General features: G+C 33.4%; 3 protein-coding genes across 4 annotated transcripts in view; 2 read left to right on the top strand and 1 right to left on the bottom strand.

The window, feature by feature from the left end:
• Positions 1-813: 813 nt before the first annotated feature.
• On the top strand, positions 814-3057 carry LOC140051692 (BTB/POZ domain-containing protein KCTD19-like). Its single transcript, XM_072096985.1, has one exon. It carries the CDS (start codon positions 1509-1511, stop codon positions 2511-2513), a length of 1005 nt encoding a protein of 334 aa, XP_071953086.1. The 5' UTR covers positions 814-1508; the 3' UTR covers positions 2514-3057.
• A 5599-nt stretch (positions 3058-8656) lies between these two features.
• LOC140052700 (uncharacterized) lies at positions 8657-10172 on the top strand. The gene is made up of 2 exons (XM_072098381.1): positions 8657-8705; positions 9007-10172. The coding sequence occupies exon 2, from the start codon at positions 9009-9011 to the stop codon at positions 9981-9983; it is 975 nt and encodes a 324-aa protein (XP_071954482.1). The 5' UTR covers positions 8657-8705; positions 9007-9008; the 3' UTR covers positions 9984-10172.
• A 137-nt stretch (positions 10173-10309) lies between these two features.
• The window catches only part of LOC140052697 (spatacsin-like), a 34372-nt gene continuing 19545 nt past the window's right edge, over positions 10310-25136 (bottom strand). For both annotated transcript variants that reach the window (XM_072098379.1, XM_072098378.1), the window contains exons 19-35: positions 24268-24463; positions 23860-24074; positions 19648-19785; positions 18994-19164; positions 18619-18777; positions 17837-18092; positions 17039-17172; positions 16513-16650; positions 16326-16392; positions 15961-16119; positions 15160-15302; positions 14500-14604; positions 13640-13808; positions 13290-13366; positions 12862-13011; positions 12396-12550; positions 10310-11155 (exon numbers count right to left, since the gene is read on the bottom strand). In XM_072098379.1, the coding sequence (XP_071954480.1) occupies positions 10981-11155; positions 12396-12550; positions 12862-13011; positions 13290-13366; positions 13640-13808; positions 14500-14604; positions 15160-15302; positions 15961-16119; positions 16326-16392; positions 16513-16650; positions 17039-17172; positions 17837-18092; positions 18619-18777; positions 18994-19164; positions 19648-19785; positions 23860-24074; positions 24268-24463 (2607 nt within the window). In that variant the 3' untranslated portion in view covers positions 10310-10980. The remainder of the gene's footprint in view (positions 11156-12395; positions 12551-12861; positions 13012-13289; positions 13367-13639; positions 13809-14499; positions 14605-15159; positions 15303-15960; positions 16120-16325; positions 16393-16512; positions 16651-17038; positions 17173-17836; positions 18093-18618; positions 18778-18993; positions 19165-19647; positions 19786-23859; positions 24075-24267; positions 24464-25136) is intronic.

The following is a 25136-nucleotide window of genomic DNA, read 5'->3' on the forward strand; positions in this document are numbered from 1 at the left end:
GACTGTATATAGTAGTGGTCGAAACTATAGGCATCTTTTCCATATATTGATGATGATAATTTCAAGTTAAAGCAAGATATCTAGATGAACTTTTTAAATCAACTTGATTGTAACCTATGTTAACTATAGTACAATTCTGGAATTAAGTGTCTACTTGCAGTCTATTTGGAAAAGAGTGTATAGTGGGAGAACTTTTTAGTCAGGGGACAAGACACTGCAGATGGTTCTTTTCTCTGTATATCAGTGCCGATATAGAACCGTACGATATACCACCGGTAGCTAGAGTTAGAACTTAAACAGATTTAAAAGAATGGAGAAAGCTATCTACATCGCGTAAAACTCATCTGATCCATAACTGTTAGCGTTATATGTTTATTTTAGTCATGTTATGTATACTGAAGGCCTATGATTGTTGGCAATGCCCACTTGAGTATGGGGCTTGTAAGATTATAAGTTACGTGGCATATCCATGAATTACTAAAAGAATATTACTCGAGTATATACTACTGTATAATTGTATGTTATTGTACCGCTAGTGAACAATTATATAGTTACGGTCCTGCAGTAATTGCAGTTGAATAAGTTTGACATGATCCTTTGCCTACATTTACCAGTTTATAATTTTAGTATAAAATATAGAATCTCAGCAGACTGAAATTATGAATAAAAGCAAATCAGAATCTTTACAATAGTATCATTAAAAGAATGCAAAAAAAAAAAAATTATGAATCAGATATTTTAGTTGATATTTTTTGTATCTTGTTTAAAAAAATATGTTTATACCAAATTTTATCAAGCATGTCATGGTCATATAGATGTTAGGTCAAATTACAGATAGGCCTATAGGCCTAAATGTGGTTTTGTCATTAAGACCTGGGAAAATATTAAGGAACTATTAAGTTTTTTTATAGGGTCCTGAATGAATGTCGTTTGGAACATTGTGGTAGAAACCGAATTAATATAACTTTTACGAAAATAATGCATATACAAACTCTATATAGAGTATGCAAGTACCTATAATAGGCCTACTATGCATATACAAACTCTATATAGAGTATGCAAGTACCTATAATAGGCCTACTTAATAAATAACTTAAAGGCTTATTTGTGGTGATATTTTCTCTCTATAGTATGTTCACCGCACAAAATTATTGAATGTAAAATTATCTTGGAAATAAACGATAATTTGGTACGCTATCCAGAAAACACATGCTACCGCAGACCTTCGTCGACCATATTCTCACTCCAATATTTTAGCGTATGAACTGTTTATGAAGAGAGTTAATGTGAATATAGTAGCTTATTTTTGTCACTGTAAATAACGTTGGAACATAAAAGGCCTAATCGGTATAATCCGGTTACCAAAGACGGGACCAAAGTCCAAAGAACCCGGAATTGATTGCGAGTAGGCTACAGTCAAAACTATATAGTTTTCAAAACCTGTGACTAACTCAAGCACAAGAGCGTTCAGTAGTTTACGTTCAATCATTTTGATTTATCTCATAATCATGGAGTCACCATCGATTTTATCGTCTGCCACTAACGAACTATTGAATCTAAATGTTGGTGGACATTTCTACACGACAACTCGTTCAACTTTAACTCGTTATCCAAATAGTATGCTAGGCTTAATGTTTAGCAGCGACAGTAGCTTACCGCCAGCACGCCGAGACGATAACAATCGATATTATATTGATGGAGACGGCCCAACATTTCGACACATTTTGAATTTCTTGCGTCGATCAAAACTCATCCTTCCCCATGAATTTAACGATTGGGATATGCTGACGGCTGAGGCAGATTTCTACCAAATTCCAGAGTTGATTCAACTTATTGTTGAAAGAAGTAAACAAGTTGAGGTTCATTCTTCTGCCACTGACGAGTTATTGAATTTAAATATTGGTGGACATTTCTACACGACTACTCGTGCAACATTAACTCGTTATCCAAAAAGTAAGCTAGGCCTCATGTTTGGTGGGCACTTACCAACAGCACGCCAAGACGATAGTAATCGATATTATATCGATCGAGACGGTCCGACATTCCGATACATTCTAAATTTCATGCGTCAATCAAAACTCGTCTTTCCACATGGTTTTAAAGATTGGGATATTCTGATTGCTGAGGCAGATTTCTATCAAATTCCGGATTTGGTTAAATTTGTTAGCGAAATAAGAAAGGCTAATAATAAATCGCTGTTGGAAGTTCAATTAGTTTACACAGCAGCATCTGTTGAGGCAAAGAAAGTTAACTATTGTTGGAAAGTTTATGGCCAACCTAAATTCCTTGATCAATTGCCATCTACAGTAGATTTCAACGGACGTAAGGACTTGAGGATCCTGAAGAAAGAAGATATAGAATGCTCAGATTTTAATAGATCGCAATTGTTTGACGAGATAAGTAAAATCGGTTTTACATTAACTAATACAGTATCTACAAGCAGTAGCAATGTGAATCTTGGTGGATACTTTGACGGCAAAGATAGGTGGATATTTATGAAAGACGACATGTAACAAGAAAGTTTTAAGTTTCTTTCTCAAAACAATTATAATTACCATAATGCATAAAAAACATTTGTTATGATATTATGTTAAAATATGCATAAAATAAATAAGACAGTGAAAATACGATGCCTAATTTCACAAAATCTTTAGAAATTAAAATGCATTCGTTGTGACAAAAATAGGAAATAATGAACTAAACATCATAACAATGTTTTGTTTCCTTTTTTTTTTTAGAAATAAGTTAACAATGTAACCCTGATCGCAGTAGACACATGCTCCTCAGTAGGCCGGCCTACTTTAATGTTAAGCTCTGTCTACACTATTAAACTAGTTTGACAAAAAAAGTGTGATGTGCCCAAATACGGTAATGATATATTTAAATATGGTAGTGATATGAAATCATCATGTCCATATGTGGGCACATCATATTGTTTGATTGTGTCTAATGGCCACAATGGAAATAAGTTTGACCTTTGGTTACTGTTTTGTGTTACCCTGAATTCCTTCTTTGTATTTTATATGTTGTGTTATTTTGTGAATTCGAATAAAGAAAGAAAAGAAAAGAAAGCTTTATTTTATGCATTTAATATTTGTCTCATTTCATTCCTATTTTAGTTTGTGTTTATTGTTTCTGTTTATATTGTCTTTAAATACTGTAGGCCCACTAATATTGAATAATATTATCTTTTACTTTTAAAATTACTAAATAATATATCATTGTTTAAATCATGTCTAATTGCAATGCGTGTATGGTGGGTGTTTGTATAATATGTTAAAATAAATTTAATGAAAATCAAAGTTTAGCCTATATAAAATTGATATAATTATTTGGCCCACCACTCTACACTATAAAAATGTTTGGGTACGAGTTGGTGGGTACGAGTTGGCATGGGTACGGGTTGGCCTGTATTCCAATTTAGGCCTAACCCTGGTTACAGACAAGGGCGTATCTCCATACTTCGGTTTGGATTCAGTTTTTTCTTAGTTTCTACTGTATGATCAGCGCTTATAGCGAGGTTTCACAACATACAACGCTTTTTAAATCCAGGATATTATAATATTGATAATATTCTGCGTATTTACCAGATATATACTACGACACAATTGATTGACGAGATATGTAAAATCGGTTTTACATTAATTAATACAGTATCTCTACAAGCAGTAGTATTGCAAATCTTGGTGGATACTTTGACGGCATGCATCAAAGATAGGTGGATATTTATGAAAGACGACATGTAACAAGACAGTACTGTACTTTGTACTTTTATTATAAAATATAAACTATTAATATAATGCATTCGTTGTGAAAAAAATATGAAATAATGAAATAAATATCATAATAATAACAATGTTTTTGTTTCCTTCTTTTTTTTAGAAATAAGATAACAATGTAACCTTCCTGATCTTATTAGACACATGCTCCTCATCAGGACCGGCCTACTTTTAATGTTAAGCTCTGTCTACACTATCAAACTAGTTTGACAAAAGGTGTGATCATCGTGCCCAAATACGGTAGTGATATACCCAAATATGGTAGTGATATGACATCATCATTTCCATATATGGGCACATCACATTTTTGATAATAAAGTTTGATGTGTAGACAGTTTAGGCTTTATTTTATGCAATTAATAATTGTCGTTGCTCATTTTCATTCCAAATATTCATAGGGTATGTGTTTTGCCGTTTATGTTGTCTTTAAATACTGTAGGCCTACTACTAATATTGAACCATCTTTTACTTGAAATTACTAAAATAAATATACCATTGTTTAAAACATATTTTTTGCGTATGTCTATTGCAATGCGTGTGTGGTTGGCGTTTGGGGAATATGTTAAAATAACGATATTTAATAAATTTACTGAAAATCAAAGTTTATATAAAATTGATATATTCATTCTACACCACCACATTAAAGATTACTATTTACAAATATCTTATTTTAATTTTTTTATAAAATATTATTCATGGAGGAGGGATAGTCATGAAAAATTCACATTAGATAATAATTTTAGCCATTCATCAGAGCAGGAGAAATAAGTTGAGACTCTATATGGTCGGAGGAAGTAGATAGATATTCATAGAGGAAGTAGATGGATATTCATGGAGGAAGTGTAACCCGTTTCCTCTATAATATTTCCGCGTGATCTTAAACAAAGGAATCTGGGAAAAACCATAATGTGACGAATATATATAATATGTAGTATTGTTAGTTTGTGCTCTAACGGCAAGTATCCAGTATCATCCAGTACAACCACAAGGTATAAGGTAGATAATTTATTTATGGTTTTTGTTGTTGATAATGGATTATTGATTCAACTGGAATTTTATCTAATGTAATTATTGCCGTGTTATTGTATTGTAATGCAAGACGAGCATCATGATTTCCACTTTATCATAATCATAATCCTAATCATGTTTTCGTAGCCATGGCTTCATCTTCTGCAACCGAATTGTTGAATCTAAATGTTGGTGGACATTTCTACACGACAACTCGTTCAACTTTAACTCGTTATCCAAAAAGTATGTTGGGCTTGATGTTTAGCAGCGGCAGTAGCTTACCGCCAGCACGCCGAGACGATAATAATCGATACTATATCGACGGAGATGGCCCAACATTTCGACACATTTTGAATTTTCTGCGTCGATCAAAACTTATCATTCCTCATGGCTTCAAAGATTGGAATATCCTGGCTGCAGAAGCAGATTTCTACCAAATTCCAGACTTAATTAGATGTATTAGCGAAAGAAGAAAAGGTACAAACCAATCCTTATTGGAAGTTCAATATGTTTACACAGCTGGAACTAGCATTGAAAAAAGAAAAACAAATTTTATGTGGAGAGTCTATGGCGAATCTAAAATCCTTGACAAATTGTCATCTATAGTAAAATTTGATGACGGTTATGGTGATGACATGAGAATAATGCGTAAAGAAGATATGGTATGCTCAGATTTTACTAGGACACAATTGTTTGGGGAAATAAATAAAATCGGTTTTACTTTCATTAGCACAGTATCTACAAGCAGTAGTAATGCTCATTTTCCTGGAAACTTCGACGGCAAAGATAGGTGGATATTTATGAAAGACGACAGTAACTAAGAAGGGTCCAATAACGTATTTACCAGTTCATACTTTTATTAAAAATATAAAATATTAACAACTATAACATTACACAATGTGGGTGTTTAACCAATAAAAATGATTCTATTTAGAATACCGTATACATACATACCCTGTTGATGTTGGATCAAATTATGGAAATGAAATATGTTTTCTCATTACTATATTATATGCCAATAATTAAGAATGCAATTTTTTAGATAATATTTGCCAAATCTTGTTTTAAAAATTCATAGAGTTGGCCAAGTGTTACCAAATATATTTCTTTTTTCACCTATTGAAAATCTCTCGAAGAATAAGTACTGTCATTGACTAGTAATATAATAAAAGCATAATAATGCGATTATTATATACAGTGGGTACAGTGATGCTATAAACACGTGTATAATCAGTTGATACAAACTATATAATACCGGTAAATTTATTGTGTTATACTTATAGAACTAAATAAAACTTTAGAATTTAAAATAGCACCTATATTAAGTAGCGAATTAAACTCATTATCTTTGTAAATAATATCACATATTATTCCGACTTTATACAGTAATGATTTGCATAATATTATTCAATATACTGTCCAATAAACAGCTTTAAAACTAAAAAAAACTCTCAATAGGCCTATTTTGTTTTTCCTGAGGGCAGTAGAATACTTTTCATAATAAATGTTTCGAAGAGATGACCTGGTTTCATAAGGATGGAGCTAAACATAGTAGTAGGCTACATTTCGTGGTTCGGGAATCCTCAATATTGATTTGAACCATCAAGGTTTGGTATGTTAATCCCATGCAACAAAAGAATATACATGATTAGGCTGCAGGCCTATATAACAACATGAGATCATAATATAATATGTATCTATCACTATCAGTGCTTCATAACAATGTCATTGGACGATAATAAAAACAAGTTTACTATAATAATGGTCACTTCAGTCTAATTATTAATTAGTATATTACTATGATATAACAATCAATAAACTTATACCTGATCCATACACCATATTCATATTAGTAATCACGTTTTGGCCTACTACTAACTTCAAAATGCTTCTGCTGAAACAACGCTCACGCAGCCTATTCAGTATTAAATGCTTCTCCTGATATGCAAATACGCCCGCGAATACCACAACAATAGCAATGCGATATATTGCGCCACCAATAATATAACAAAAAAAAACCATACAGAAAATTTATCAAGCTCAAAATTAATAGTACTACCAAGAAATAGTTCTATTGCATTATTGCATAATCACATAATAAAGTACTAAAACACTCTCACACGCACTAACTTTTTGGGGCGATTTTTATGTACGAAAATTCCTATAGGTGTAGGTATGAATTTCGTTAAAGTTAATGGGTTGAGTCTAGCTGATATTATGCATATTCTACTGTTCGTCTCTACACTCAATAAGCAAATACCACGTTCTGTGTCACATCCTATGTGTTATTCCTAGAATTGTTTTAACTGCTGTATCATCAGTCATTATCAATAGTTGTATTGTACAGAATATATGTACGTGTTTCCTTGAACACGGTAGGCCTAAGTGATTAACTGCACCTTTTATATTAAATAAATTAATCAACCGATCAAACATATGTATGTATATGTACAACAGGTTTATGTCCAGAGACAATAAACTGAGAAAATAACAATTGACTAAACTGCTAAAACCTATATTATCTGAACCCAGAGAAGAGTGAAATTGTCACAATGTTGGAGACTGACATCAGATATTTGGAAGCATTATAAAATTAATATTATTTAAATACGGTTACGTATGTAACTTTTGACATCATAATGGTAAACAAAAGAAGTTAGTTAAAATACGACAAATATTACGACGACGTAACAAACATCCGATAGGAAACTTTTTACTTGAATCTACAATACAACAGCTTCCACAATAAGTTATAAATATGAATTTATTTGAGCTTAAATATTAAATTGTTACCATATTAATTTATAATGCTTCAAATACAGTATCTTCTTCTTGCCTCTTCTAAGCAAGTAAGCCGTTTGACTGAATTGTTACTACTGTACTTTAGTCAATTCCAATCGGAAGAGGGTTCGCACATATTAAAGGGTTAAATTCAGATAATTAATATTTAGGTTTTAGACATGAAACAGCCCGCACCTTATTGTTTCTGGACATTAAACAGTACGAGAATCGCCTTTAACATGTACTTGTTTTACCACATTTATTTCATTGATTGATTGATTCAATAAAAAAGGTACAGTTAACCACAGTGTTCAAGGAAAAGGTTTTCCGTACAATTCAACTATTGATAAATTGATTGATATTAAATGATGATGTAGCATTCTAGGAATAAAACATAGGATGTGACACAGAACATCGGTATCAAATACATCTTTGTATTATTATTGTATAATTATTGAGCGTATAAACTAATTATTTTACTATAGAATATAATGCATAATCAGGTTGTGACATTTGACCCTTCCTATCCCTTCCTAAGTTTTAGAGTTTCCGATTAAAACTACGTCGTCTCTATACTTGTTCAATAGTTGGAGCCGGATAATGTCTGTTTACTGAAAAATTCCAAAAGAACGGTTTACTTCAAAAATCGGTTTCGATGGCGTGTCTCCATTTTTTCAAACCGATCGGAATCAATTTAAGTTTTTAAACCGTATTTTAGACCTGTTTCTCATAAATATCGTTCTCATGTAAAAAAAATGAATGTAGGCCTATTCGAGTCCCGTATTCATTCGTTAAAATTTGGTTTCGGAAACAAAAATACGTCGGAAACATGTATGACGTAAGAATGAGAAGTTTTAGTGGGCGTCTATATTTTTGAGATTTCTACAAAGGGTATTGTTTCTCTCTTTCTCGAAACACCAATGTGGCTGAGGTAGATTTCTACCAAATTCCGGATCAGCTATATTACCACGAAACCTTCTCTAAGAAAACAGAATGTAGGAAAGTAGAACATGACACATCAGTGATTTTAATCATTTAATATAATATCCAATGAGCTTATAGATTTCCCGATCTATAGGTGTATATAAGCTCATTCATATGTCTCATAAGTACAGTATCATCCAGTACAACCGCTAGGTAGGTAGATAATTTAATTTATGATTTCATTTTTGGATTACAATTTTTTATTTTTCTAGTTTAATGGAATTTAAACAAGTTATATTATTATTTATTATTTATTTATTTATTTTATTCAGTTGTCAACCAACAGCGATGAAACCGCCACTAACAGGTTGAATCTAAACATTGTTTTCGTTAGGGCCTACTGTTTTAAATGTTTGCGTATAATAGGCCTATAATAATTCGACTTGTGGACGAATGAAGTTATCTTATATCTTATTTTCTCTTAACTTAATCACAATATTCATGTTTTCACCAGCCATGGCCCCACCTTCTGCCACTGAAGTACTGCATCTAAATGTTGGTGGACATTTCTACACGGCAACTCGTGCAACATTAACTCGTTATCCAGACAGCATGCTATACTCAATGTTCAATAAGAAGGGCAAGACTGTCGTTCAACCACCACCCCAAGACGATAATAATCGATATTGTATCGATGGAGACGGCCCAACATTTCGACACATTTTAAATTTCTTGCGGCTATCAAAACTCATACTTCCTAAAGATTTTAACGATTGGGATATGCTGACGGCTGAAGCGTTATTCTACGAAATTCCAAAGTTGATTCAACTTATTGTTGAAAAACGGGAAAAAGATTCTTCTGAATTGTTGAATCTAAATGTAGGTGGACATTTCTACACAGCAAATCGTTCAACTTTAACTCGTTATCCCAAAAGTATGCTATACTCAATGTTCAGTAAGAAGGACAAGATCGCCGTCCAACCACCACCCCAAGACGATAATAATCGATATTATATCGATCGAGACGGTCCGACATTTCGATACGTTTTGAATTTCCTGCGTCAATCAAAACTCATCCTTCCTGATGGTTTTAAAGATTGGGATTTGCTGGCGGCTGAAGCAGAATTCTACAAAATTGAAGATTTGATTAAATGTATTGGCAAAAGAAGAAAAGCTAAAAAGAAATCCATGTTGGAAGTTCAATATGTTTACACAGGTCAATCTGTTGAGAAAGATAAATTGAACTATCGGTGGAAAGTTACTGGCCAGGCTAAATTCCTTGACCAATTGTCTATAAAAGGTGATGATTCAAAAACGTCTATATCTTGGAAGAACAAAGAAAAAATATCGAGGGCACGTTTGTTTAAAGAGATATATGAAATCGGTTTTACATTAATGTCAACAGTATCTACAAGCAGTTGTAATAAGAAATCTCGTGACCGCTTCGACGGCAAAGACAGATGGATATTTATAAAAGACGACAGTAACTAAGAAAGGTTCAATAACAATACATTTACAAGTTCATACTTTAATTTAAAAACATAAAATATTAACAACTATAACATTACAAAATGTGATGTAACCACTCAAAATAATTCTATTTAAAATAATACAAAATCAAGTTTTGCTCTAAAACAACTTATGTATTTACCAATGTGGCATTATGAATTAGATCATCATGTGTTCACAAAGAAGTTTTATTTTATATAACTTTATTATTATTATTATTATTTCAATTATTTCCATTATTATATTTGGATTCTATGAAAGTTATAATGACATAAAAACATAATAATACTAATGTATGATTATTGTATAAAGTGGGCACAATGGTCAACAATTTAATTGATTCATATGAATTAATATATAATAGCTCTTATAATATACAGACTACATTTATTGTGTTATACTAAATAGAACTTATTCAAAAATAGCACCTACCGTATATTACGTAGCGAATTAAACTAATTATCTTTGTAAATAATCACAAAATATTCATTCAGACATTAATCAATTGATTTGCATTATATTATATTAATTTTCACTTTGTGTGTAATTGTATAGTTGTACTTTCCAATAAACAGCGTTCAAACTAAACAACTCTCTGCAACATCAATATTTTGTTTTTCTATAGTGATGATGTTTTGAGTTACATGCGAGGTGCACTTTTCTTTCCAAATCCCCTTTTTGATGTATCCCCAAATATTTACCCCTTTTACTGTGCCAGCGGAGTAGTGGAATTGCATAACACTGGTCAATCATAACCAGGACAAAGAAATGAGGATCTATTTTTAAAACTTTATCCACATAAAAAAAATGATGCAAAGTGATTTATCTCAAATTTGTTCATTACAAATTATTCTTGTTTGGCAAAAATAATAATTCACCTTGTTAATGACAATTTCTGAGAATTTAAAGGACAACTTTACCGAGAACCATATTTTGACAAAAGCATCCCTACAGTAGAAAATGGTTTAGACAGCACAATTCATATAATATCTCTTAGATATGAACCACCATCTCCTTTTAACATGTCCATTGCTATGTCTTGAAAGTTGAGTTCTGTTGCCATGTCATAGGCTGTTTTCAAATCTCTGCAATAGCCTACTAATCGTTTCATATTCTCTCTCATTTCTGGTGTTTTTTCCTGGTCATGTTTATACCTTCAAAATACAAATACAATTTATTGAGAACTAAAGAAACACCTGTTTTACACATTATTATTTTTTTATTTAAAAGAAAACTATAAAAAATGTATTATACATTAATAATAAAAATATTTGATATTATATGGAGCTCGAATTTTGACAGCGAAGCACAACAATTATAGTCTACAACTTAAAATTTATTTTACAAAAAGTAATGCAATAGTACCTTCAATAGTACCTAATGCAATAGTACCTTCAATAGTACCTAATGCAATAGTACCTTCAATAGTACCTAATGCAATAGTACTTTCAATAGTACCTAATGCAATAGTACCTAATACAATAGTACCTAATGCAATAGTACCTTCAATAGTACCTAATGCAATAGTACCTTCAATAGTACCTAATGCAATAGTACCTTCAATAGTATCTAATGCAATAGTACCTTCAATAGTACCTAATGCAATAGTACCTTCAATAGTACCTAATGCAATAGTACCTTCAATAGTACCTAATGCAATAGTACCTTCAATTGTTGAAATAATACACAGCATAAGATACAAAATCAACTGGCAGTAATTAGATGTTATAACATCTATTATAACACATGATATTTAATAACTACTCCATTGACTTATATAGCCATTGTATTTCGTTATATTTACGTTCATTCTTGTTACACAATGAGCAGCCATGCGCGACAAAAGACTAGGCTGTTAACGGATGGCGTTCGGAAATCAAGTTGCGGTGTGCGCTGTCTATGATTCATACATTTATAAAGAAATATACAATCAAAATAGTTTCTCTGTTGGTTAAGAGTTGGTGACTAAACTTTCACAATACTCCCTAAAAAAAAAACCTTCCCAAAACTGGAATGTTATTACAATTTAAAAGGTCACAAATACTCCCTGTATTGAAATTAAATTTCGGGAAATCCAGAAATTATGGGCCAGACCAACAATGTTGGAAAGTTGATTTGGTGGCTGTACTGAAGAAGACTCAAATTAATTCGATACGCTAGAACGTTCTGATATTTTATTTTCGAATTTTTTCGTTTCCAACCACGCTGTCAGTTCTTAATTGTTTCTTGTTTTTCTTATTATTTCTATGGCACGCCAAAACGGCCTTTTGCATACTACAAATAAAGCACCCTCAATATTCCTTTTTTGCTTTTCAGAACAGTGGCTTTACAGTATGATTTTGTAAATAGGGAGAGTGTCAAAAGGTGGGAGTGTGTGCCTCTCAGCATACTAACCTTGATGACATGTCAGTAAAATGTGATTCTTCCAGCCTTAAGCTTCGTTTAAAATCATCTAGAAATACAAAGTTTCCTTGCTGGATTACATTATAGTATAGAGCATTAGACCACTTAACATGTTGGTCAGAGTATGCGCTTGCTACCAGCAGTGCCTACAAAGACGAAACAAAAGCGAAACAAATAAAGTCTACAGATTGTTATGTTGCTCCAGCCTGACTGATCCAAAATCTTAATGCATCATGTAATTGGTGATGTAATTGGTGATGTAATTGGTGATGTAATTGGTGATATAATTGGTGATGTAATTGGTAATGTAATTGTATGTGATCTGTAATAAACTAAAGAAATCATTAAATCTTAAAAACGTAAGTAAAAAGCAAAAGATAAAAACAATATGTTATATATGCAGTGTTTTAACTTTAAGAAAGTGGGAAAGAGTGGGAAAAAAATTACATTACTGTACCTCATGAAACTTTCCATGTTTAGTTATAAACTTGTGAAATTCATTTGAGTCGAGGTTGATAACACGTGTATTCGTGGAAAGTAAGTGGAGTTGTAGCGCCACCAATCTAGCCTGACATGTGCAGTACTCAGCATGACGTAAACAGTTCTCCTGTAAACATATAGGATAAAATATTCTGAAAACTATTCCTTTATTATAAATGGGGTTTTGAAATGACCGGAATTGTACTGTGATGGTTTTAAACTGCATTTGAAATCTGCCCTCATTTGAGGCTTAGGGAGTGGAGATGTCATAAGTTACAACCCTGGCACTAGGTCAGGATTGAACCCTGGCACTAGGTCAGGATTGAACCCTTGACTTCGGAAGGCAAGCACGTTAACCACCAAGCTACAGCTCAACTTTGCTAGTATACTAAAGGTAAAGCCTACCTTGGCATAATTTTGAGCTGCTTCCGTTAATCCTTGCAAAATCTCTTGCAAACAATTTTGAAGTTCAATGTTAGTCTCTAAAATCAACAAACAAAAACAATATCACAGTCACAAAGGTTGCTGAATTCGAAGGGTGGAAGGAGGGTCAAAGCCCCTTTTCAACGCTTTATACTAAACACTAGGTGGAGAATTCTTGTGAAGCTAATGAAGCTAATGATAATGCAGTCAGAGAGATGACATGTTTTAATAATGCTTTCCAATAAGAAGGCATCTTATACAGTTGTGTGGTCACTTTTTCATGATACACATAATGCACTGTCTACAACTGTCTGAACATTACATGTACATACCCATTGCTCTGTCAGCCAGTGCTTTCAGACTCTTCATAGCATCTTTTTCTAGCATCTCTCCAATTTCCCGGTGCATTCTAAACTTGAACGATACCATATTGTATGTCTCTGGATCAGGAGGTTTACATCGTTTTAGATAATCAAGCAAGGCGATTTTTAGTTTTCCATCCTAAATAATTAAAGTATTTATTATAAGGCAATACTTGAATGACATCACTCCAAATACATATGTCTCATTTTCTTGTGCTATTATATAATATATATATATATATGTAACACGCCGAGAGTGTTAAAGAGTCGCTATCCAATCGAGTTCGAACAATACCATGAAAGCCCCAGTGGTCTAATGGTTAGGACATCTGCATATCAAGCAGGCGGTCCGAGTTCGAGTCTCGGTTGGGGCGACTTTTTCTCATTCTCACAGATTTCCTCATCTTTATCGTTTCAAATTAATTAATTAAATTTCAGTATATCACCGGGCGGTTTAGAATTAATGTTCTTTGCCTGCTGTGTTTATATATATATGTTTTGGGTGTGTACAAGACAAACTCTAAAAGTGAACCAAATTAGTGACTTCAGTAGTCGTTTTGTAGGCTGGAAGTACTGTATTTCTCTTGTGTATACAAGAGTTAATGAAGGGTGTGTTATAAAACAAATTCATTGCAACCTGTTCATGTCTTAGGCTAGACATTTGTTTCTACAAGCTGGTTGACATGAATTGAATTGGTACTCAGAAAAATGTATGCTTTCTTTTTCTGAACGTCAGGTAGGCCTATATTAAAACTAATACGTAGTTGATTACTTTTGGTTTTAAATATTACATTCATAAGTAAAACATTGCATCTATTGACTTGAATCACCTTTGATCCTATCTTGATAAGGTGTTCTAATTTCTTTGCTTTGTGCAGATATTCAAATGTGTACATCATCTCACTACAACGTCCAACTCCCATGATCAGGCGAATCTAGAAAAAAATATTTAAAATGTGAATATTAGCACAATACAATAATAATAAAATGAATAAAAAAGCCAACAGGCAGAGGTTGACAAGAACAGCGATTGGTAACTTTAAAAGGGCTACAGTAGCTTACTTCTTGATAGAAAATTCATAGTATTGAAAATTCTATACAAAGAAATATATTTTAGATAGATAAAGTTAAATATGATAGTTAAACACTGCTTAAGTGAGAAACATTATTTATCAAACCAGCTCTTTTGATCTTAAGGAATAAACTTTGTCATCTAAGTTTTAACTTTTAAGAAAAAAACATTGCCCAAATATTTGCTTAGTTTAGTTTGAAAACTTAGTTTTGATGACTTTAATTCTTAAGCTCTGTCTACACTATCAAACTTTATGTGACAACAAATGTGATGTGCTCATATATGGACAAGATGGATGTCATATCACTACCATATTTGGGCATATCACTACCATATTTGGGCACACTTTTTTGTCAAACTAGTTTGATAGTGTAGACAAAGCTTAAGCAAGATTGATAAAACTGTAGTGCAGGTTTACCATAAGTCTGTGCTCTTCAGCTTTGCCAAGCACCTGTGTACAATCCCTACACAGCCTAAGAACACTGGATATGCCTTCCATGTTACAGCAAATAGTGTGGCAGTCATGGGCTCGAATTATCAATTCAACTTGAAGAGTGTGGGCTGAAACATTCAATGAAAATTATAAATAAATCATTCTGTATTGGTATCGCTTGTGTGCAAATTAAAACATACTACATAATAGTAAAGATATCTTATCTTATTAGTAAAGATATCTTATCTTAATAGTAAAGATATCTTATCTTATAGCTACTGTACCTACTATATTAAAGCTTGTGTTCAATATAATATCTTAAGCTCTATCTACACTATCAAACTAGTTTGACAAAACAAGTGTGGTGTGCCCAAATATGGTAGTGATTTGACATCATCAAGTCCCTATAGTGTAGACAGAGCTTTACAATAAAAAATCAAGAGCTTTTCATTTCTAGTTCTATGATTGGTTTGAACTAACACTACACTTTACATTTGTACCATTTTTCTTTACAGTTAGGGGTGGATCGAGCATTATAGATTAGGGGTGGGGGGCTAAATATTTCATAAATGATAAAAACGATCTGTCAGGTTGCAGACAAAAAAAAGTCATTATTTTATTTTAAAAAGTTAAATTTCAGTGAGGGGGGAGTGACTAAATCCGCGCCGGGTTACCCCATAAGGATGGTATTTTTGGTAGAAGCAAGGTTGAAATTGTTACCAAGAGATAAAGGTGAAAGCAGAACAAGGCTAACTAGGCTTGTTGGAAGATTGGTTAATGACTTACCAATTTTAGAAGCTGATGGGTTATCTAATAATGCCTTAGCTTCCTGAATAAGTCTGTTTCCAAGAGTAGCTGGGTTTTGACAAAGTTTTATAAACTTGGTTAACTCATCTTTATCTGATGGCTTTCTTGATAGTGGTACTTGTGAATCCAAAGCATGCCCTGAATTAAATAGTAATACCTCAGTGTAATACAACATTTGCAGCATGCTGTCAGCAAAGATCGGCCAAACAATACCCCTAAATATTACACTTGAAAGAACTAAACGCTTTATCGAAAATGATGGTGTCTTTAAGAACTGGTAGGCCATGTTTGAATTGCCAGTATACATTAACCATTTTTCTAAGTCATTATTTCAATTAATTTACCTTGCTGTTGTTGTTCCGCCTTCAATGTCACCTGTTTGATAATCATATCTGCAAGGAAACTTGAGACCTATAAAAGTAAAAACCCACACTACAGGTAAATACAAATAAAAAATAATACAAACAGTGTTGGAATACACTCAGAATATATGAAAGTATAAACATATTACTAATATAAAAAAAGGCTTACATCAGCATCATTCATGCATGTAGTTTGTATAAACTCCTTAGCTGCTAAAAACTGCTGTGGCATGTTTGACTGTAGTATGATTTTTAATGTTTCAATTGATGATTGTGTCACAATATCTTCATAGGTATAGTTTAAGATCTGTTAAGAAAAATAACAAAGGCTTGATTTCATGATACTGTAAATTATTTATACTGTCTAATTAGAAGAATAATTCATATTTTCTGTTGGTGTGGTAGGTTAAAGGTTGGAGGTTAAAGGTTGGAGGTTAAAGGGGTGATGGTTGGGAAATTTATTTGCAACTCTGAGACTGTTTTCTTGTTCCTAAAGCTCTGTGTACACTATCAAACTTTATGTGTATCAGAAAAATGTGATGTGCCCGTATTTGGAGGACATGATGATGTCATATCACTACCATACATGGGCATATCACTACAACATATGGGCATATCACTACAACATTTGGGCACATCACATTTTTTTGTCAAAATAGTTTGATAATGTAGACAGAGCTTAACAATATACAAACCTGAGATACTTTGTAACAATTAGTGATCCTATTACAACACCGCGCACCATCGTTGGAATGCTCACAGAATGTCTCCAGACATGTTAGTATCTCATCAGATTCATCCACTTCACTAACGCTGGAAAGGCTTGAAACTACACCAAGTAAATTATATTTAAGGTTGTTTTATTTCAATAATAATATTTCATCGGAAAGTTAATAAAAATGAATTACATAATTAAATAAAGTACATAATTTACCAGGAGTAATAGTCATGGACCAAATTAGAGTAGGTGATCTTTCTCCATCATTAACATCAAGAAGGTAGAACAACATTGTTATACAGTTTTTAAAATGAAGCTGAAGTGGTCAATTCTAGTGCACATATGAAAAAATGACCAGTACTTTAAATGAGTGGCCAAGCAGTTAGGAAAGTGGAACCGTAATTACGTAGCCATAACATCGTCAAGGGTTCGAGGCTCACTCGCTCCATGGTTCTGGTGGTAGACGAGTCTTCTTGGATAAGGACTATAAACCGTAGGTCCAGTGTACACATCTAGCTCGTGTGCACTTTAAAGAACCTAGTACATCTTTCGAGACGAGTAGGGGGTTACCCCGGTGTATTAGTACATCACAGCCACTGATCACCAACTGGGCCCTCTAGTACATCTTTCAAGACAAGGAGGGGTCACCCAGGATATTAGTGCACACACAGCTACTGTCACACAGCCATTGATCATAACTGTGCCCTCTGGAAGACCAGTCTATGACTGAAGAGGCTACCCAGTATAGAGAAATAAATAATCATAAAATACTCACAACTGTATGTCCTGTTGGCAGATGAAACAGATTCTGACAAACTAAGTCGCTTCCTCTTCCCTCTTGCAAGCAGCATCTTCATGTCAGTGCTGAGGTCTTCAGTCCTCAGCTGCGTCCTAGCAAGCCTGATACATGTTAATACTACCGCTAAGTCTTGGCTAAAAAAACTAAACTGCTGACAGACCTTGTGAGCCTGAATTATACAAAAACTGTCAAGCAACTCTTTCACTATTTTATTAAGAGCTACAGTAATGTCCTAGAAAAAAAAAAGTGTAACAAAAGTTAATAACAGACCACGAACCATGTTTGTTAAGGTCTACATACAACCAAAAACATTTGACATAGGTAATTTTTCTAGCTGGGCAGCCAAATATTGGAGAGGCAGTAGTTAAATAATTCATTAAACAAATTATTACAAATATCATTAAAAGATAAATAATGCAGTGTAACACACTCTTGTATAATATGAAAACAGGAATGATAATTTGACCAAGATGCCACTGATAAGCACATCAATACACCAAAAGCACAAAAAGTTATTGTAGGTCAGTCATTGACTGATTATGTATTTTGCATATTTGTATTGTAGGGGCCCTCATGAGACAAGCTATTGCTTCTAGTGCGGGACCCAGTTATTATTGTCAAATAACTGAATAAATGTGTATGAATGAATTCTCTGTTAAAATCATATAGCAACATGGCTTTGAGAGACAGATTTGCCATTGTTGTTTTGTTGGAATATATTTTTTTTTAAATCAATGTCATTGTCATTAGTTACTTACTGCAGTTTTCATTGGCTGTATCCCAATTAACTCATAGTCTGCCAAATACAAAAATTCTTCAGAACCACGGTATTTGACCCCTGACCCTGGTATATCATGAGATGATCTTGGTTTACTGATGAAAACCTTATCCACCGGACTGTGACATTTATTTCCATTCTATAGAATGTAATCAATTTATTTTAATCATTATTAAATTTATATTTGCTCTCGTATAAATTAATGTATACAAATAAATACACATTACAACAAAATATTTTTCATTGGGATTATCATTGGGATTATCATTGGGATTATCATTGGGATTATCATTGGGATTTATTCAATATCTAGTCATGATATGCAACAATCCTTTTAAAAAATAAAATACTATACCTTAATTTTTTCAATTTCTAAGTCCACTCTTAGCCTCCAGATATCTTGTTCCAGGCCAACATAAGTAGGTGATGTAGATGCAGTGACTTTTCCTAGCCATTCCAATGCGAGACATAGGATCACGATTTTCTCACCTGTGCTTAGATTTAGACTTACATCACTAGCAATACTCTGAAAAACAAATAGGATACAATAAAGTACCAAAGAACTTCCCTTTGTTGGTCTATGGAGGAATTCTAATTAGTTGGTCAATCGTCACTTTCTTGTTTATCTATTTTTTTTATTCATTCTTTATTTATACTGGGTGACCTCTTCAGTCAAAGACTTGTCTCCCAGAGAACCCAGCTACGATCTGTGGTTGTGAGAGACAGTGGCTGTGTGTGTACTAGTACACTGGGGTGACCCCCTACTAATCTCAAAAGATGCTTCTGTAAAGTTCACATGAGCCAGATTTGTACACTGGACCTAATAGTTTATAGTCCTTATCTGAGAAGACTTGTTACCAACAGAACCATAGAGGGAGTGAGCCTCGAACCTTTGCCAATGTTATGGCTACATAATTAACTATGGTTCTAACTTCTTGGCCACTCACTCACTCTTGCACCACGGTTATGCAATTACAAAATACTGAAACAAACAACACAACAAACTTACTCTGAAAAACTGGAACGCTGCTTTGTTAGACGTTTTAGTCGATTTCAATTCTTTATTACACTTTTGCCAAAATAATTCTCGAACTGTTGTTGAGTTCCACTGAGTGTTATTCTTCAGTTTCTTCAACTCATCTTTCAACTTGAACACAAAATGATAAAATGTATTCAGTATAAAATACTTTGATTTATTTGCATTTTAAAAATCTTACAAATCTCGCTCCTGATAAAATTGTCAACAATTCTAAAGCATGAGTCTACACTAATCAAGTTTGACACAAAAAGCTTGATGTGCCCAAATATGGTAGTAAAATGCCCTAAAATGGTAGTGGTATGACATCATCATGTCCATATATGGGCACATCACATTTTGTTGTCACATAAAGTTTGGTAGTGTAGACAGAAGGCTTTGGGTAAGCATCCTACGGTTATATTTAAACCTTGTCTTGACAATTTAGGAGTTCTGGATCAAATTTAACAGGTAACAGCTGGGGAAAGTATACTGGCCCATTGCATCACGTCAGTGTGTTTTTGAATCTGATTTGCTTGTGGAATAAGTTTTTATTGTAGGTATGCAACCCGGCACGGTTCCGGTCTCGCGAATCTAACATCAATGTTTCGTTTTCACAATGCTCCACAAGGCTATGCACCAAACGATATGTGTGTAGCCGCGTGAAAACGAAACATTGACGTTTTGCTGGATTTTCTTGCGACGGACCGGAACCATGCTGGAACAGGTGTGAAAGACCCTAACATGTACCCTTTATGAGTGACTTTATGAGTAAATTCCACTGACAATTTGTAAAAAACCGATTGCGAAAACGCACAGGGCAATGAAATGCACTGAATGCAAATGTAACTACCATATTAAGTGCGGAAGAATAACTAAAATTGTATATGATAAGCAACGGAACTCGAAAGAAAATTGGTTATGTCAAGAATGCCTCTTCAATCAGCTTCCGAATGATGAATGCATCGGTGACATTAATATTCAGGACGAACTTATTGCCGACGCAAATAATGTGAATGAAAACCGACAAGATGGACATACATATACAGAAGACATTTATGAGCATTTAAGCGAGGAAATCAACGTGTTTAACAAAGGCCTACATTTTGTTCACCTCAATGCGCGGTCATTAGTTCATAAAATGTCTGAACTAAGGCACATCGCATCAAAGACCAAAGCTACTGTTATATCCATCAGCGAGTCGTGGCTGGACGAATCCATCACCGATAACGAGATCAAAATTGATGGATATACAGCGCTCAGGAAGGACAGAAACCGGTCTGGTAGTGGAGTTTGTATCTACGTAAAAAATGATCGCGCCTTCACACGTAGAAATGATCTGGATATTGACGGTTTTGAAGCAATTTGGATAAATATATATCTGCCTCGTTCAAAGGAAATTGTGATTGGTACATGCTACCGCCCACCAAACAGAATGTATCTTTATTTCTGAACAACTTTGAAGAATCTGTATCAAAAATCAAAGAGAGTAGTGAAATTTATGTTCTTGGTGACTTTAACATATGCACTTTAAATATCAATCCAGTATTGCAAAGACATAATGATTTTCTTATAAGAAATGGTTTTAGTAATGTTATTAAGGATATAACTAGAATAGGAAAAGAAAAAAGCTCATGTTTGGACCACATTGTTACTAATGTACAAAATAATGTGAAGCAATCTGGAGTAATTAATATTGTGACCATTTTCTTATTTATTGCACTAGAAAAATACCTAAGTCTCATGTTCATAAAAATGAACACAACTCCGCTAAATTACGATCTTTAAAAAACTATAATATAAATAACTATCTTGAAAAACTTAACGATATCGATTGGTCTGTTGTCACTAATAATGACGATGTAAATATCGCGTGGTTAACTCTTAAAGATATCATCATTAAGGTGATCGACTCAATAGCGCCAATAAAAAAAGTTAGACTTAAACAAAACATAGCACCCTGGTTTACCTCCGAAATTGCTAATGAAATCAAAGTAAGAGACACACTTTTAAAAAAATTCAAGAAAGATAAATCTAATCTAGATATATACAAATATTATTGTGCCTCTAGGAACAAAGCTCAGCGGCTGATCAAAAAAGCTAAATCTAATTATTTTCTCAATAAGATTGATGAAAATAAAGACAACCCTAAAAAATTATGGAAAACCCTCAAACAGCTCGGATACGAGAAGAAATGTAAAACAAACACTAAAATCGTTCTCGATGAAAATGGTAAACAAACTTTCTGTCCAAAAGGCGTTGCCTCTCGTTTTAATGAGTTTTCCACGAATGTTGCGTCAACACTCGTCAAAAAACTCCCAAAATGCATAGGTTTTTTCACCATGTCCACTAACGATCTTCATAAATACTACGTTAAATTAAAAGGAAAAATGTTTAAGCTAGAGCCTGTTACCATAGAACTCAACTCGAAAGCCTAAATGTAAACAAAAGCGTCGGTCTAGATAATATTCCTTCAAGATTTTTACGTGACGGTGCGATAATCTTGGCTGAACCGATAGCTCATATCATTAACCTTTCGTTTAAAACTAATTGTTTTTCTCATGATCTTAAAACTGCTAAAGTTACCCCTCTATTTAAGAAAAATACTAGAACAAGTGTTGAGAATTATCGGCCGATTAGTATTCTGCCTACGGTATCTAAGATTCTTGAAAAATCTGTAGCTATACAAGTTGAAAGGTATCTTTCCAAAAATAATATACTTTATGCCTATCAATCCGGTTTTCGGCAGGCCCATTCAACTGAAAGCAACCTCATAAATCTCATCGACAATTTAAAAAACAATAAGTCCAAAGGCCTTCTTACTGGAATGGTTCTAATTGACTTACAAAAAGCTTTCGATACCGTCGATCATGTGATTTTAATTAAAAAGCTAAAATGCATGGGTTTTAAGTGTACTGACTGGTTTCAATCTTATCTCGCTAACCGCACACAAGTTGTCAGTGTGAATGGTACCTGCTCTGAACCTCTTATAGTTACTCATGGTGTACCGCAAGGTAGCATCTTGGGCCCTATTCTTTTTCTATGTTATTTAAATAATATTGCTTCTTGTATTGATTCTGATGTTCAATTATTGCTTTATGCTGATGATTCTACGATTCTGTATTCTCATCACGATGCCACCAAAATCGCTCATAAATTAAGTACTGTCCTAGCTAAGTGCCAGGACTGGTTAACTGAAAACAAATTATCTTTACATGTTGGCAAAACCGAAAGTATTATCTTTGGTAGCAGAGCGAAGCTTAACAAAGTTAAAGAGTTTTCTGTAGAATTAATGGGCCGTAGAATCAAAAGTACTAAGCAAGTTAAATATTTGGGTATTGATTTAGACCAATATGTATCATGTGATATTATTGCAACTAGTGTTATCAGTAAAGTTAAGTCAAGGTTGAAGTTTTTACATAAGCAAAGTTCGTGCTTGAATAAAAAATGTCGTAAACTATTAAGCACTGCTTTAATACAATGTACATTTGACTATTCTGGCTCGGCATGGTACGGCGGTGTCAATAAGAATCTCAAAACACGCACGTTTCATTTTAAATGTTGGTCCGAAATCTCACATAGGTGCCAAAGAGCTTTCCGATCTTGGGTTTCTTAATGTCAGCCTCAGAAATAAGTTTTTAAGATTAAATTATGTTCACAAAATTAGTTATAACTTTAATACGCCTTCTTTCCTTAAGGATAACTTTTTGTTAATTTCTGATCATCATAACCATTTCACCAGGGGTACAACATTTAATTTTGTCACTCCTAAGGCTACTGGCGTTAATGATACGACTTTTTATTTCTTAGGTATCCGTGACTGGAACAGGCTCCCCAATTCACTCAAATCAATACAAAATAATGCAACCTTCAAAATAAAACTTAAAGAATATTTTAATAATGAACAGCTTGGAATTTCAGTTTAATTAAGTTATTTTTAATATTGTTTTTTTGATGTTATCTTGTCTTGTATGTATTTTCTTGTTTTTTCATTTTTACTGAGTCATACTTAATGATAATTGTACTAGGCCCAACCACTCACTTTTCAGTCATTACGGATTGGACCCCATTGGAAATAAGTTTACTTTTTTGTCGACTTAATGGGTTATCCAGGTATTCTCTTATATACATTGTATATTTTAACTTTTATGTATGAATATCGAATAAAATCAATCAATCAATCAGACAATCTAAAACAAACATTACCTGGTTAATAACAACATGATCCATGTTCAGACCTGCTGCGATGGCAAATTTCTTAGCACTGGTGAAGTCTTTAACAGCCTGCAGCTTCTCCAGTACCTCTTGACAATGTTTGTGGAATACACTACCATCACCAGTCAGCAGTCGACCAATGTCCAATTGCACAGACGTGCTCTTGATTATCATGCTCAGCTCGTAAAGTTTAGTATAATTCGCAACTTAAATAAACAAAAGGCGTTAAATTAAGATTTTATCAAAACTCTGATATATATGTATCAGTGAAAATGTCAGGGTGGCGAGTTCAAATAATGTTTGAACCAGGCTTTTCTAATAAAACAAAAAATTGGTCCACGTTAAATAATGAATTATCTTCACTTTAAATCGCATGTATCTATCACTCATCAATGTTACCTGGATTGGAAAATTTTCCTGAAAAATGTAACCCTGCCATCAGCTTTAGCAATCTGCATGTTGCAGCAAAATTACAACAACTTTTGAAAGACAAAAGTGTCAATTCCGAGACAGCCTTCTCTAGAAATTTCAGATTATTGATATCTGTTACACTAGTTGTGTTGGTTTCTTGCAAATTGTCTGAGTTTTCCACAATCTAAAGAGAACAGATTAATACAGATCAATAACAAATATTAATAAAGTGAATTAAAAATACTTCTTGTTCATTAGACTAAGTTGTACACGTGGTAGCTGCAAAGAGCTTATATAATTCAATAGAGATTGAACTATGCAAAAGTTGTTGGTGGTTTACAGACAACGCCATCTTTGCAAAATCAACATTGTTACGGAATAGAAAACGATACATGAGAATAAATTGGTAAGTCAAAGTCAAATTCAGAGATTAGTAAATAAGGCCAGCAGAGTTATCGGTGTAGAAATGAAACCTTTAGATGAAATGTTTAATACATTCATACTTCAGAAATTTGACACAATTATGCAAGACCCATCACACCCATTACATTCAGACATCATTATAAGTAGATTAGGAAGGGTTAGACTGACACAGGAAAAAATATCCACAAACCGTTTCAGATTTTCACCAATTTACATAGCATGCAATTTATTTAACAAAAACTTTTCAAGATAGTCACTTGTATCATTTGTATTTATTTATATAGTTATCACATCGTATTATTTATTCTACTCAGGTACAAAACATATCTCGAAATTGTTAACAATTTTGACAATAAAGTTATCTTGTATCTTGTAAGATGGAAGCCATATTCTGTGATACTTTTTGAGCTGTGATTACGTTGGAGTTCACACTC

Source organism: Antedon mediterranea, chromosome 6 (genome assembly GCF_964355755.1).
Source record: "Antedon mediterranea chromosome 6, ecAntMedi1.1, whole genome shotgun sequence".
NCBI classification, from domain to species: domain Eukaryota; kingdom Metazoa; phylum Echinodermata; class Crinoidea; order Comatulida; family Antedonidae; genus Antedon; species Antedon mediterranea.